Source organism: Embiotoca jacksoni, unplaced genomic scaffold (genome assembly GCF_022577435.1).
Source record: "Embiotoca jacksoni isolate LCO1_2020_lvr unplaced genomic scaffold, fEmbJac1.0.p SCAF_34, whole genome shotgun sequence".
NCBI lineage: Eukaryota > Metazoa > Chordata > Actinopteri > Embiotocidae > Embiotoca > Embiotoca jacksoni.
Genome location: NW_027185386.1, coordinates 1365826 through 1381314, shown reverse-complemented (window position 1 = coordinate 1381314; position 15489 = coordinate 1365826). Strand labels below are relative to the sequence as shown.

At 44.2% G+C, this 15489-nt stretch overlaps 1 protein-coding gene across 1 annotated transcript; it reads left to right on the top strand.

Annotated features, from left to right (window-relative positions):
- The first annotated feature begins 227 nt into the window (after positions 1-227).
- On the top strand, positions 228-15288 carry LOC138207737 (ras-related protein Rab-40C). Its single transcript, XM_069165217.1, has 7 exons — positions 228-518; positions 1315-1561; positions 8025-8085; positions 8268-8328; positions 8414-8491; positions 9890-10112; positions 10852-15288. Exons 2-7 carry the CDS (start codon positions 1420-1422, stop codon positions 11124-11126), a joined length of 840 nt encoding a protein of 279 aa, XP_069021318.1. The 5' UTR covers positions 228-518; positions 1315-1419; the 3' UTR covers positions 11127-15288.
- The last annotated feature ends 201 nt before the right edge of the window (positions 15289-15489 follow it).

The following is a 15489-nucleotide window of genomic DNA, read 5'->3' as shown; positions in this document are numbered from 1 at the left end:
TCTGTGTACATTCAGAGAGAAATGAATCATCTTTGTTGTCCACTTTCTCTTCGCCATCTGCGTGTTGTTGACAGCAAACGTCGACGGACGTTTTGCTCAGCCAATAGGCGCCCGCGCATTTGGTCTCCGCCCACCGCCGCGCGGGAGATGGGCGGGTTTGTTTTGCACGGGAGGGCGGGGCTTGTGGATGAGGGCGGGGCTTGTGGATGAGCGCGGCGGATCTGTCAACGCAGCGTTCAGTGTTGTTGTGTTGCGTTCAGGGTTGTTGTGTTGCGTTCAGGAGCCGCGGCCGCGATTATGAGCGAGGATAATGGAGAGACATGGAAACGCCGCGAACTGAGATTACCGAGGACTCCCACCGAGGTTTGGGCTGGACGTAAAACTCCAACGTCCGCCTGATTCGGAATGTTCTGGATCATTTAGCGACGCGGTGAAGTTGCGGGAAACCTCTGCGACACACCGGGATAAAGACGGAGCGCAGGCGGCCTGGAGCCACACGGACGTCGGTGGGAGTTGATGTACGCGTCGCCGCGACACAGCGCGACTCTCTTTTTATTCGCCGAGAAGTTATTTCATAAAGCCGAGATTTCATAAAGCAGAAGGACGCGTGTGCCGAACATGGCGCCGCGCTGACCGCGTCTTCGGACCGGTTCTGGTTCTGTGTTTTCGGCTCGCTAAGCTAGCTTGCGAGGCTAGCTTCTCGTTAGCCTGAAAAAAAAAAAAAAAAAAAAAAAAAAGCTCCTAAATGGGAACAAAAAGACCAGCTGACAGCCTCCCGGTTCGGTTCGGCTCGGTTCGGTAGTTCGGTAGCTGACCAATAAATATATGTTGTCACATACATCTGATTTTAATTTGTGCAATTGCCGAGTTTATTTGGATGATTTCCAAACAATAAGCAGGTTTGTGTTTCATCCCGTCCGGATCCGGTTCGGTTCGGATCCGGTTCGTGCTTTTAGTCTTTAAATCACCTTAAACTCACTGAAAATAAGGGATTTGTTTATTTTTGGCACCGACAGACAGTTTGTCTCCGTGTTTCAGCTGTCAGGGTTGTTTACGTTTCTTTCCCATTAATCACCACCTTGGACCAAACTTATCTTTGAGCACAAACAATGTTTTACTTTCCAGAACCACATTTTTGGCCTCCACGTTGTTTTCCAAGTCGGACATTCCTCTGAATCTGCGGCTCTTTTTATTTTTAGTCTGAAAATTACCTCCTTGCACAGTTCAGAGGAAAAACCCAACCAAACAAAGACTTTGTGTTGCTGCCGGACCTCCATCCGCTGAGTTCATGGCATAACAGAAGCTTGTTTTTAGATCACGTGAGAAGGATAACCAGGGTCTGAAAGAGGGTGTCGGTCCGGTTCGGTCCACCCTCCCCCCCATCTCCAGCCTTCCCTCGGGCTCAGATGTGAGGACGTCATGGGAAGCCAGGGCAGCCCGGTGAAGAGCTACGACTACCTGCTGAAGTTCCTGCTGGTGGGCGACAGCGACGTGGGCAAAGGAGAGATCCTGGACAGCCTGCAGGACGGATCGGCCGAGTCCCCCTACGCCTACAGCAGTGGTGAGTCGGTCCTCTCAGCTGACTGATGATGATGATGGACACCTCAATGTTGTGTCACACACACACACACACACACACACACACACACACACACACGAGTCCTGAACCTTCGAGCTGTGTTGACGGTGGAGAACACAATGAGCTCTCTCCACAAACACAAGAGCGTTCAGTCAAACACCAGGCATCAATGTTTTGTGTTGTTGTTGTTGTTGTTGTTGTTGTTGTTGTTGTTGTGTTAGTGGATACAATTTTACTGGCTAAACAATCAGAGTCTAACGAGGTTTCAGACGATGATACCTGACACTCATGAAGGAGATTCAGTGAATGAGATGGTTGTTCCTCGGTGATCTGAGGTCGATGGATCCGAGCAGCGTTCAGGTGATGCCCCCCCCCCCCCCCCCCTCAGCTGGGTGTCTCACTGCTGTTGCTCCGGGGGGGGGGGGGGGGGGGGGGGGGCTGACGGCTGACGGCCTCTTATCTGATCGCAGCTTCGCTCCCCGTGAACGCTCACACACTTCCCTCCAGAACAAGAGCAGACGGTATCACAACGGTTAACTCCTACTTCAGTGATTTATCCTCATAAAACAACACATTTAACAGACTTATTTTCTTTAGAACATTATTTTTGTGTTTTCTTTTACAGTGAATCTACTTTTAATTATTAAAACTCTTAAAATTTGACATATCCTGGTTTTGGAAGATACTAGATTAAAGAACAACAGTGCCTGTGAACGTCCCATTAAACAGTTTTTCCTCTAAATCCAAGTAATGTAATTATTATTAGATTATCCGCTGATACAGAGTCTCGATCCAACAGCTGTGATTTCCTTCGTAATCCAGCTGCACTCTTCAAGTTTATGAAGCGTATTAAATTCAATCCAACATATAAACACAGATTTTCCTTTTTTCAAAGTAAAGGTAAACCAAGTGGTACCTGAGTGACCTCACTGGATCTTGTTTATATTTACCTCCAATAAGTCGTATTGAACGCAGCTCGGTTACGTTGGAGTCGTTGCAAGAGGCTGTTGGACTGCTTCAAAAGTCAAATACTGGCAACTAAAAATAGAAATAATTTAATATAAGAATACATTTTTAAATCCATGTGGGTGATTGTCCAAATTAAACCCGCCGTTGTAGTTGTGTGGTGAAAGTCGCTGCATTATAGTGACAACAACACTGTTAAAGACAACTTTGTGACGCCTGCAGGTGGATTTGAACCCGTCTACTAGAACGATGTGGAAACCAGCAGCAGCGCAGAGGGCCGAAAAACTGTAGTGAATGAATCATTTATCACAGGAAGGACTTCTGCTGCCAACACGGCTCGAGTGTGTTTGTGAGGAAACCGATGAGTGAAAACGTGCCGACGGCCGATTTCTCTTCTGCGTTGAATTACTGACAGATTCCAGGTAAAAACGTGCGTTCGTAGCGACGCGATCGGCTCCAGCGAACCGTCCTCTGCCTCCGATGACTCCTCGAGTATCCGCTTCGTTCTTCAGATGAAGATTTCGCCCTCTCGGCAATAACAGCAAGTGTTCATGAAAAATACATCAGTCAGCAGAATCCGTGACGCCTTTTCACCAGCGTTCACCGTGTCTTAGTGAAACTGCCGAAGGAACGGAGACCCTCTGTTTACAGACATCTACAGTTTCAGCAGCTGACGGTGATGATGATGATGATGATGATGATGAAGGCAGTAGCAGAAGGAGTTGATAAGACTCTCTGCTTTGTGGTTGAAGTCGGGTGAATCAATAAATCGACATTGTGGCTTTCCAATTGGTCCAGTTTGTTCTGTGTCACCGTGTTCGAGGGAGGAATTCTTCAGCTGCTTTTAATTGTCTTCACTTTGAACAAATCAATGGAGAGCAGCTGTTCAGGTATATTAACGGTATATTAACGGTTAAAATGAATCGTTGTTGAGGTAGTTATGACAATCACGATGTTGATTTTGTGCATCGTAAAGGATTAAAGTGGATGCAACTTAAAAACTGGTGTCTTTTGTCTAAATACTCCTGTTGAAAAAAGCTTCATTTTCATTATCGCTAAATCTGAATATTTCCACGATTCATCAGTTTTTCATTTAATGCATTAAATACCAGCAAAGAGACAAATCCAAACGTCTGGTGTCGTCTGATCCCAGAACAGTTAAAAAGAGACTCTTTGTGTCGCCACCTAATCGACTGATTAATCAAAGGTTTGTTTGCGACCCTGTTTTGCCGAACGGAGAGCCGGGCCAGATCCTAAACGGCCTCCGCGAGAGGACGCGGTCCCGACCGACACGAGAAAAGATCAAAAGCCTTCAAACGGCCTCATTAAATATGGAGCGCCGAGCGAAACGCGCCTCGACGGGGATGTTTGTGCAGACAGAAGCGCTGCTATTGATTTCCATCCCTCCGGCAGGGAGAGGTTGGCGTGGAGGGACGAAGAGGATCCTAAATATTTCAGGAGGAGGGAAAAATCAGGACACGAAGACACAGTCTGATTGGATAACGCCGTCCTCGGGCTGTGATTGGCTCGCTGGAGGATTTTGGGCGGGTGCCAGTTGGATAGACTGCTGATTGATCATAAATTCATCAGTAAGAAATTCCGCTGATATTGTAAAAAGACGTCTGTGCTTCAGAAGAATGAGGCGCTCGGGTTCGTTTCAGGTGGATTTGCTGTATAATTGACATCAATTCGTTTTTAATTGAGTTGATGATTGACAGGAAACTCATCATCAATTGTTTTAATTATTAATCATTGTCATTTTGGGGGAATTTTATTGGCGAGTAGTGAAAGAGACAAGAGGGCTCCGACATGAGGATGTTGTGGACATGGAGAGACATCAGACATCAGATTAATAAGTTATGGAAATCAATTATTTCAGTATTCATTCAAACATAAGAACCAAACATACCATCTAGTCCAGCTTCCAGCTGTGCAATTATATATTTACCATCTCTGGGTTCCTCCGAAAAATAAAAAATGCTTTTAAAAGATGTGACATTGAACAAATTATTCAGCAGCTTCATGAATAATAAATTCTTTGTTTCAGTAGTTTTCAAGCAGAAATTCTGAACATCATCTGATTTGCTGCTTTTCTTTCTTTTTTGTGGTCGTATCATAGACTGAATGTAAAAAGAAGAACATAGTCTTTGAATCTGAAGAAAAAAATGCCAATGCAGAAGTGCCTTAAACTGCAATACCACTGAGGGCCACTAGGGGCTCTAAGAAAGCTTTAGCTGCATTACCGCCTCCTCCTGACGGGAGTAACACATTACAGCCGGGCGCAGCTACAAAACTGAAGTTTTTTTTAAAAATATTTTAATGACTATTTCAATATTCACAATTCACAGATAAATCATAATCCATCCCTAGTTGGGACGAAATAAACACTATAAATTCAGACTTTATGGAGACAAAATCAGCTCGAAATTGTTTCATGAACTTTGTAGAAATTACTTTGAAAAACCGTTTGTAGATTAAATAACCATGAACGAATGAAAACAAAGTTTCTAAATCCCAGATTACCATAAAGTACGAGTTTCCAATGTTGCTTATAACGACATGATGACGGTACGACGAGTCTTCATCGTCTCCGAGTTTCCTGGGTTTTACTTGGCAGTGTTCGGGGCTTACAGAGTATTTTTTCCAGATTAATTTTCCACACTGCGATAAGGTTTTGAATTTCACAGGCGGCTGACGTTCGCCATCAGATAATAGAAGTCTTGAAAGCAGCGGAGCCAATTAGCATACAGATCCAGACTGAAAAGATTCTCGGTGCGTCTGCTTGACAAGTGAAGCTCTTAAATCTTTTTTTTTATTATTTATTTTTTTCACGCAGTGCGCAAGAAACAGTTGATAATTCCCCCGGGGGGTCGAGGTGGCGTTGGAGCGGCAGACTGGTTTGACAGTAGTTATCGCTGGATGCAAGCCAGCTCATAGATTATCCCCCCCGCCCTCCACCCTCTCCACCCCCTCCACCCCCCACCCGCACCACCCTCCTGCAGGAGAGGGAGGGTTTAGTCTGTGGAACAAAGACGGAGAAGGTGGATGAAGAGCTGAACCTGGACGAGACGCCGAATGTTCAGCGTCACCCACAGAGCTGAGCTGCTCCTCATCCTCACTGCTGTCAGATTACTTCACTTCTGTCTTCACATTTACAGGCTCTTTACCGCTGAATATATATATAAATATATATATATATATATATACACAGATATAATTTCTTACTGCTCGCCCACCCTAAATGTGTACGAAGTGCGATCTGAAAGTTCAGAGGCTGAAAACAACCAAAACGGCGTCCTCGTGTCCGGCTTGCTGCTTCCTGTAAATCTTATCGCTTTTGAACCGCATGTTTTGCGTTGTGAACGTTGTCGCTCGTGTACTTGCCCTTTGTACTTTGCGTGTTACTGGAGGCCTCCACTAGAGGGCGCAACCAGAGAAACAAGGATCCAATAAGAACACCTGGATCTACCTGATGTAAATAATAAACATGGCGACAGCTGGGGGGGTTCCTGCTTTCCATCCACGCTCTGTTGTTCCAATATTTCCCTCCGTGCTCCTTCGTAACGGCCTCTGACCCCGTCACGCCTCCATAGCGCCCCCACAGGTCATCTGGATATTGCATCTTGCAGACGTGTTTGTTTTTGAAACCGTTTCAGCATCCCGTGTCAGTAGCAGGAGGAAAACGCATTTCTCGTCTTAATTGAAAGACCGCGGGAACAGACGATGATGTCGTGATGTGTTGTCGGGTCGGGGCTTTTTCACATGGGTGTTTTAATTTGAAAATTTCACTTCGTTTTCCTCCGTCTGACTTCCTGCCCGTCCGATCTGCTTTGTTCGATCTCTGTCAAAAATAGACTGAATGAGAGTTAGTGACATCGGTCCTGCTGATGTCGTTCTGCCTTTAATACGTCTGCTTGAATTCCATCTTTGTGGGCGACGTTACGAATGAATGAGCAGAACGGTATCTTTTTTTAAATGAACTCTTTTAACGAGACATTTCAGTGGATTAACCAAATACAGACAGCTGTACTTGAATTTATAAATGACATCATGATGTATACCAGCGCTGTGATTTCTAACGTACCATCAGAGAGGATTTATCCATATATCCATCTCACATGTCAAACATTATCCGGGGAGTTAAACCGACACCTCTCAGACTCTCAACAACAGCTTTAGTGGAGTAGAAACGCAGTCGGCCGACTCCCAGAATAGAAGCAGCGGTTTTCAGCGAAAGCATCGGAGCAGCTATCGATTATCCGGGAAGTCTAAGTGAGCCTCGGCAGCGGGAGGAAAAGGAAGCGCTCGCTACCGAACACTCTCCGATTCAATTAGTCCACTGAGCTCTGCACTCAGCAGCTTTATGACGCCTGGAAAAAAAACAAAACACTGGACGATACCGTTGATGTTGTTAGCTCGCAGCTGCCAGAGGGCATGATGGGAAGGTTTTCCAGACAGTTGCCGATAGATATCTGAACGTAATAACAGGCTGTGGAGGAATTTTTATGATGAGCTTCAGGTTTCAGGGCAGCGAAAGAGCTGAAAGAAATGATGATGGTTTTTTTTGTGGATTTAAGTTGCTAATTATTTTGGGAAAGTTTTATCTTATTTGTCTCACAGATGCGATTTTATTTTCTTCATCTTACAGAACATCATTCCTCAAAAAAAAAACCCTGTAGATTTAGCAGGTTAAACGATAATGAAAGCATTATGTAAACATTAATATAGTGTTAAACATTAGATTTATCAACAACAATCAAAAAGTAAGTAATTTAAGATGTATAAAAAGAGAAATTCATCTGAAGATATTATATTTAGATGTCTTCATTATTGATTTCTTAGTGTAAAGTAGCTGATAACCACCGCAGATTTAAACAAAGTTACGTTATGTTGACGTATAAGATAAAGATCTTGTCGGAGGTTGATGAGTCAGCGGTTCACCTGTTCGGCCTCAGGTGGTACAACGCTCCGGTGAAACCGCGGCAACCTGGCGAGCACGCAGGTGAACGTGTCCCGACGCGGCAGGTGTAGCGATCCGACAGGTTTGATCCGTTCGCTGCTGGAGGCGCTTCACGTCCTGACGGTTCAAAGACTACAGAAAAGTGGACATTACTTCCAAAGTGCAATACCACTCAGCGCCACCAGGGGCTTCATTAGATTAATCCCGTCCTTCTGATCAGTGTTCTCGTGGTCCTTCTGAAAATAATCCCATCATTAATTAGATATTAGGCCTCAAACGCAGATATGTTTGGGGGCGTGTCTAGTTTGATTGACAGGCCCGTGGTGCAGTCAGGTTTTTGGCATAGGGAGGGGGTGGGGCATAGTGTCCTCGTTCCTCCCCAGCTCGTCCAATATGATCACATCTGGCTCCAAAAAACAACAGTAAAAAAAATATTACATTCGGAGCAAAGTATCGGCTTTTATTTTGTCAGGTTTTTCACCTTGTCTTTGTCTGATGTCTTCTTCTCTCTCTGTTCAGGTATCGACTATAAAACCACCACGATTCTGCTGGACGGCCGGAGAGTGAAGCTGGAGCTCTGGTAAGAACGCATCACGTCCTCTTAAGCCCTGTAATAAAAACCCCAAAGTTTATAAAGGACTCTGAGGAGCAGAAGGAGGGCGGCCATGTTTCCGTTTCTTTACGTCCCACCTGTTTTAAATCGCTGCTCTTCGTTTCATAAACTCTCCCCTGATGTGAGTGTTGGTGGTTGTGTGTCTGCAGGGACACGTCAGGACAGGGGAGGTTCTGCACCATCTTCCGCTCGTACTCCCGCGGGGCTCAGGTGAGGAAGCAACACCTGCAGACGACAGCGAAGGGAAGTAAAAACCCGCCTTAAACCTCCACCTGGTGTTTCTGTCTCTCTGCAGGGGATCCTGCTGGTCTATGACATCACCAACCGCTGGTCCTTCGACGGCATCGACAGGTGGATCCGAGAGATCGACGAGGTGAGTCCAAAGAAAAACTGGAAAAACGGAATATTTTTCATGGTTTTTGTTTTGTTTCTTGTTGCAGTTTGATTTGATGTTTTTTTGCTTTTTAAAACGTGAATGGTTGAATCGACCCGTGAATGTGTGAGTGTTCGCTTCATGTCCGTCCTGCTGAAAGAGGATGTCCGCTCTGTGTGTGTGTGTGTGTGTGTGTGTGTGTGTGTGTGTGTGTGTGTGTGTGTGTGTGTGTGTGTGTGTGTGTGTGTGTGTGTTATTTTGGGCCTGTGGAATGTGTGTTGCACTCCGGTGTTTCCTGCTTTGCCTCCACAGCAGTGACACGGTCGCACACTTCTTTTTTTTAAAGAACAGATAAATCAGAGATGAATTAAAAAATCTCTACATGATTAAATAAGTTTAGCTCCAATCACTGCTTTTAATTGTTTCTTATTTTCGTGTGAATATTTTCATCTACATCAGTTTGATTAGTCTGTTAATGAATTTAACCTGTAAAATAATTTTATATTAAGATTTAAAATATAGTTTTTAGTAGAAATGGATCATCTGGTGACGAGAATGTCTCATTTAATGCCTCACTGCATAATTGTTTTGTGCTCGGCAAGTTTTCACATCTCAGATCTGGAAATATGAGATGAATCCTCTCGTTTTAGAAGTTCATGTTTGAGTTTCTGTCTTTGAATTTGTGGTAAACGAAGTTTCTGCGGTTGCTCAGTGTTTGTAAGGTCGGCGGTTCGATCCCCGGTTCCTCCGCTCGCATGTCGGGATGATGACAGGTTGTTTTCTGTGTGTGCTGATGGTTGAATAGGAAGCAAAAAATGGATTTAAGGTCTTGTATCAAATTAATTGTTTATTAATCCGGTTTATTGTGAGATCACTCGGTTTGTTTCAAGTCACTTCTCCACCAGTATGAAGTCATTTTCCACTTAAATTACTGATCTTGTTTCTCTTCCTTTATTTTTTTCAGTGTGCTAAAATTATGTATTATTTACGAATATTCAATGTGTTGGACTTATTAATGTGCTGTGAGTCTAATATCGAGTCATTTAATGTAAAAACCAGCTGAAAAAAGTTTGAGTTTTAACTCATTTTTGTGTGTTTAATGTTTAGATCTCCTGCAGGCTCAGAAACTCAAACAAAATGTGAATTTCTATCAAACACCGATAGATAAATGCTCAAATTCATCTGTGTCTTTTTATATTTTACCTGCCTGTACTATCAACCTCGTCAGATCAGCTGGTTCAGAGGCTTTTTTTTTTTTTGTTCCCAGAAAGTTTTCCTTGAATAGTTTTCCAGGACTTTAAGCTGCTCGATGAACCTTAAGTTTGATTGTGGGTGTTTTTTGGTTTTTTTCAAGCTTAAATATTAACAATCATCAGCGAGTAACTTCCTTCTCTGCAGCACGCTCCGGGGGTTCCTCGGATCCTCGTGGGGAACCGCCTCCACCTGGCCTTCAAACGTCAGGTTCCCACAGAGCAGGCGAGAGCGTACGCCGAGAAGAACGGCATGACGTTCTTCGAGGTGAGCCCGCTCTGCAACTTCAACGTCATCGAGTCGTTCACGGAGCTGTCGCGCATCGTCCTGATGAGGCACGGCATGGAGAAGTTCTGGAGGCCCAACAGAGGTGGGTGGGCCGGCTCCGATTGGACGACGGATGTTTTGCTCTCTGATTAGCTCCGCCCCTCTCCCGGCGTGGTGTGTAATTACAGCTGCTCGTCCTCGATGTGCTGAAACTCTTCATTTCATGTTTAATGAGCAGCAAGCAGCTCTGCAAAAATAACTCAGAGCTCGAAATGGTTTTAGATCGTTAAAACTAAACTGAAGTTTGTTTTATGAAACGTATTTTTCCGAACGTATCTTTACGTACGACGTTTATTCAGACGTGTTCCATGTTGAAACTGAGTCGGAAAGTTTTAGTCGCTAAAATCGAGTTTTCTCCCGTAACATCTGATTCACGGTCTCATTTTTTTGTTTGTTTATATTTATATCTTCTGAGCATTTTGAGGCTGCCGCCATCGCTGACTTTGTCAATCCTTGCAGGAAATCACGATACAATTATTAATGCTAATTCAAGCAATCTACGCAATATTTACAACAGCTTGCAATTTTGCAAATTTTTTTTTTTTTTTTTTTTTCACCAAAACAAAATGTCAACAACAAAAGCTCAATATAATTAGTTTTTTTTAAAAAACAATATGGTAAGAGTGAAAAAATTATTACTTAAAAATAATTGTAAAATATTTTAAAACAATGTAGAAAAAAGTAAAAAAAAAAAAAAAAAAAAAAAATTTTTTTAAATAAAGACAATAAAGAGATCAAAGCTGTGATAACCATATCGTCCCCCCCCCCCCGTCCTCCCCCAGTGTTCAGCCTCCAGGACCTCTGCTGCAGAGCCATCGTGTCGTGCACGCCGGTTCACCTCATCGACAAGCTGCCGCTGCCCGTCGCCATCAAGTCGCACCTCAAGTCCTTCTCCATGGCCAACGGCATGAACGCCGTCATGATGCACGGACGCTCGTACTCGCTGGCCAACCCGGCCGGCGGCTCCAAGGGAAACAGCCTGAAGCGCTCCAAGTCCATCCGTCCGCCGCAGAGCCCGCCGCAGAACTGCACCCGCAACAACTGCAAGATCTCCTAACTGAGGCGGCGAGGGATGGAGCGGGGGAGGGAGCGGGGGAGGGAGCGGGGGAGGGGTGTACAGGGTGATGTTACCTGAAGAGTGGGAATGATGGACAGATGAAAGATCTCCCGCCTCCACAGAGTGTAAAGTACTTTCCAGGTGAGAGGGGGGCGGAGCTTCGATGGTGTCTCAGAGGACATCAGAGAACAAACTGTCACTACATCAGAGACGAAGGCGGAGTCTTCACTACGTGTACAGAAATCCCCGACCAGCTCGTATTTACTTCCTTCGCACGACGCGCCGCTCGTCATGTCTCTTCTCCACCTTCATCTCCCTCTCTTCTCCACCTTCATCTCCCTCTCTTCTCCACCTTCATCTTCCTCTCTTCTCCACCTTCATCTTCCTCTCTTCTCCACCTTCATCTTCCTCTCTTCTCCACCTTCATCTTCCTCTCTTCTCCACCTCCCTCTCTTCTCCACCTTCATCTTCCTCTCTTCTCCACCTTCATCTCCCTCTCTTCTCCACCTTCATCTCCCTCTCTTCTCCCTCTCTTCTCCACCTTCATCTCCCTCGTTTCTCCACCTCCATCTCTTCTCCACCTTCATCTCCTTCGTTTCTTCCTCTCTTCTGTCCGCCTCCATTTTTTTTCCTGCCTCTGTTTATTTGCTGTTTTGATAAGCTAACGTTCAAGACACTAGTCCTTCTTCAGTCCTTCACCGTTCGTCCTCGGCAGCCTGTGACAGTTTTCATTTGATCGCCTGCCGAGGACGAACCGAGTCGGAGGTCCACGATGCAACCGGAACCAGAACCAGGTCCGAGGTCCAGACCCAGACCCGTGGGTGTGCCTTGAGTCTAACTTCCCTCTGTGAACGGAGAGTGAACGAGCAGATTAAAACATCATCAGCACCATCCTGCGGGGTGCAGAGCCTCCCGCTCCGACAACGGGGAGCCAGTGATGCTTGTTGCCATGGATACCATGCAGAAATAGACAGCCTATTTAAAGTTCCCTCCGTCTTTTATGGACTTTATTTCTGAACTAATTTGTCGATCAGAGACACTTAAGGAATAATATCATGAAAAGTTTCCTGATTACAAACCGGATTTTTATGCAGGTTTTTAAAGAGAAAAGCTGTTTTTTTGTTATTTTTTATTCTTTATACATAAATTTATACAAGATTTTTTTTTCTTTAAAACACAAAAGGAGGGAATTTGTTGGGATCTATTTTCAGTGGCGGATTGATCTCCGTTGTAGTGGAGACTTCAGGCAGCAGGACGGAGGCTCACGCTTGTTGTTTGGATAAAAAAAAGAAATAGGATGCACCTTTTCTTTTTGCCCCAAGGGCTTCTGGGAGTTGTAGTTTCAGAGTTGTAGAGATGGATTTTACTCTCATTTCACTCCTCCTCTTCCTCAGCGACGCTCCACCCAGAGTCCAGCAGCATGATGACGTAAACAGTGTCATTTTCTTTTTAAGGAAAAATGTTCACATTTTGCAGCTTTTTTTAAAATAATTTTATGTCATTTTAAACTGAGTATTTTTTGTTTTTGGAAAGTTTTATGACTTAAAATATCCTTTTTAATTTCAACTCTAAACTCAAGAAGCTGCTGAAGTCGCTGCAGGTTGAAAAGTTTCTGTGCTCACGTTAAAAAAAATGTTCCCGCCCGAAAAATAGTGGACGTTATTCGAGTCTAAAGCTGCTGTGACGTCATCAAGAGTCCACAGACGGTTTTGTTCTGGAACGGCTCCGTTAACGTGTTTTTATTTTAGCATGAATCTCGGAGGTAAACGAAGGAGCAGGTTTCTGTCCTCAGATGAAAGCGTAAACAAGAAACCGGTCCGAGTCGTCTTTAAAGTGGAATTCATTCTCAGTATTGACAGTAAACGGAGACCCGTGTTTATCGGTCCACGTTTTTAGCTCTTTAAATGACTTCCTGCTGAGTTGAGTGTTCCTGTTGAACGCATCACCGCGCTGCGTTCAGGGACACACGGTGAGCTTTTTTGATCCCCTCTCTCTCTCGAACAGCTGCTTCCTGTTTGCGTCTTTCCTCTGTTTTAGCTGCTTCTTTTGGTTCCACCGCCTCTTAAAGCCGCATCGCCGTGCTGCGTTCAGGAACCGTCTCTGAACTTTTGCTGACTAAAACAGGAAACTGACCTCCTTTTTTGGTTGTTTTTTTTTAGTCTAATTGGTTCGTACGAAAAAAAGGGAAAACTTTTTGATCTGGAAAATAATTTGACTTCAGTTTTGTAACTTCTCTCGTGACACAGGATTTATTCTTCGTTGGTTTTCATCAGAATTGACAATTAGAATAAAAACACGAGTGTGTCCAGATGATATCAATTAAGATGTGAACAGTTCAACTTCCTGTTCTCACTGCGCTGCATTCAAGTCCAGCGGGAGAGACGGCCGTTCTTGCTTGAGCCGCTCGGCACTCGTGTGGAGACGAGTTCGAACACGTGAACTCTTCCGAGTCTTTCTCCGCCTGGATCTCCCAGGAGATCTGATGCCGTCTTCTTCTTCTTCTTCTTCTCCTCCCCTGATCTGCACGGCCGCCTCCGCACGCCGTCCCATGATTCATAGCTGCTGAATAATAAATGCTGTGCTCTCATTGATCTACGGAGGGCCTCGTCTTCGTCTTTCATCCTCCTCTCAGCTCGCTGTTTCTTCGTCCTCGTCTCCCTCCGGTGAGACGACTGGATCTCCGGCAGGCGTTCTGTATTTTTTAACTGTGTTTCAGCTGCGTCTCGTCAGATGTTTCCGTGGAAACGCCCTCTTAAATCCGACCGGGAGTAAGTTCACCGCAGCATGAAGGTTTTTACTCTTCAGCACTTTGATCCTGTGCTGCGATTTGACCTCACAATTCCTTCAATTTCGGGATTTAAACTTTTTGGAATTAAACGCCAAATTTTAAGCTTCTATGCGAGTCGCCAAACGCAGGACAGATTTTATTTTCTCTTTGTAGCTCCCCATGAATACCTAAATCATGAGGTTCTTTTATTTTGAAGGAATTAAATGTTTTTCAACAAATGAATTTGAACCCCTCCCCCTAACCCCACCCCCAAAAAAAAGTGCTTCCCAAAATGTGATGACGTCATCAGTGGGCGTGGCTTCTTTAAAAGGGAAATACAAAGTAAAACACAGTTCAGATCCAGAACTGGCTCACGTAACTCCGTTGGGCCGAAGTCAATATTTTGCAATAAGATGCCAAAATTTTGCAGGTTAACGATACAAATTCCACAATTTTGGTTTTGGGTTTAACTTGATGTCCATTTACTGCTTAAAAAAAAACAAAAAAAGTTTGCGTGATGGTGGACCCGAAGGTTCTGCTGAGTGAAGAAAGAAAACTGCCTGAGTCGACATTTTGTGCAGACGTTCACGGTTCCCAGAGGATGAACCTGACGGATTCTGGTGTTCGTCTTTTTGACTCTTGCGACTTTTATTTTATTATTTTTTTTATTTTTAAATTTTATTTAACTTTTTATTTGTAAAATATCTCAAAAACTCTCGGCATGAAATTAATTTCACACATTCATGTTCCCCAGAGGATGAATTCTCAGCTTCGGTTACCTTCTGATTTACTTTACTTTACGTATCCGTCGACCTTTTAGCGCCCCCTCTCTGTGACGGACAGGACAGGCTTTTATTATTGTTGTTGTTGTTGACTCCCACACGTCAACACAATACCCGCCAGCCTGTAATGATTGTGTGTAGTGTTGAGCATCCGATCACCTCCTCCACGTTTTGGTTCTTCCTCAGTTTTGTGGGCCGAGTTTCTATTTTTTTTTTAAACGTGGAAATGTTTGCAGAGGATTGTGGGAAGCTTGGACTCAGGACCCCTTCAGGGCTGCCCTCTTATATCGCCGGTTGTGTTTGTGGAAAGGACAAAAAATAAAAGAACACTCTTGTTGTTTTTGAGCTGAAGCTGCTGAGTAATCTGAAGCGAGTGTGTGTGTGTGTGTGTGTGTGTGTGTGTGTGTGTGTGTGTGTGTGTGGGAACGTTTGTGTGTGTGTGTGTGTGTGTGTGTGTGTGTAGGAGAGAGATGATGTTCTTCAAACACCGAGCTGAACATTTTTCTTTCCTTTTTCTTTTTTTAAATTATTGATTGTACAGTTCAAGGCGACGTGTATGAAGAGACTTTTTCACAATAAAACTATTGAATGTTGGAGTCAACAACGTCTCAAACCTTCACTTTGATTTTACAACATAATTTATATCATGTCAACAAGACAAAAATGTTTGTAAATCAGTCCTTTTCTTCGATGGACTCTGGTGTGGTTTCATTTGCTTATGCTGCCATCTACTGGAGAAAAAACAGCAACACAGTCAAGAGGTATTGAATTTTGTACATTTATTTAGAATCAAAAAGTAAACGTGAGTTCATCA

Coding starts and splice junctions, on each gene's coding strand:
- LOC138207737 (XM_069165217.1), top strand. CDS start 1,420: ATGGGAAGCCAGGGCAGCCCGGTGAAGAGCTACGACTACCTGCTGAAG. Junction 1,562..8,024: donor CCCCTACGCCTACAGCAGTG/GTGAGTCGGTCC, acceptor CTCTCTGTTCAG/GTATCGACTATAAAACCACC. Junction 10,113..10,851: donor GTTCTGGAGGCCCAACAGAG/GTGGGTGGGCCG, acceptor GTCCTCCCCCAG/TGTTCAGCCTCCAGGACCTC.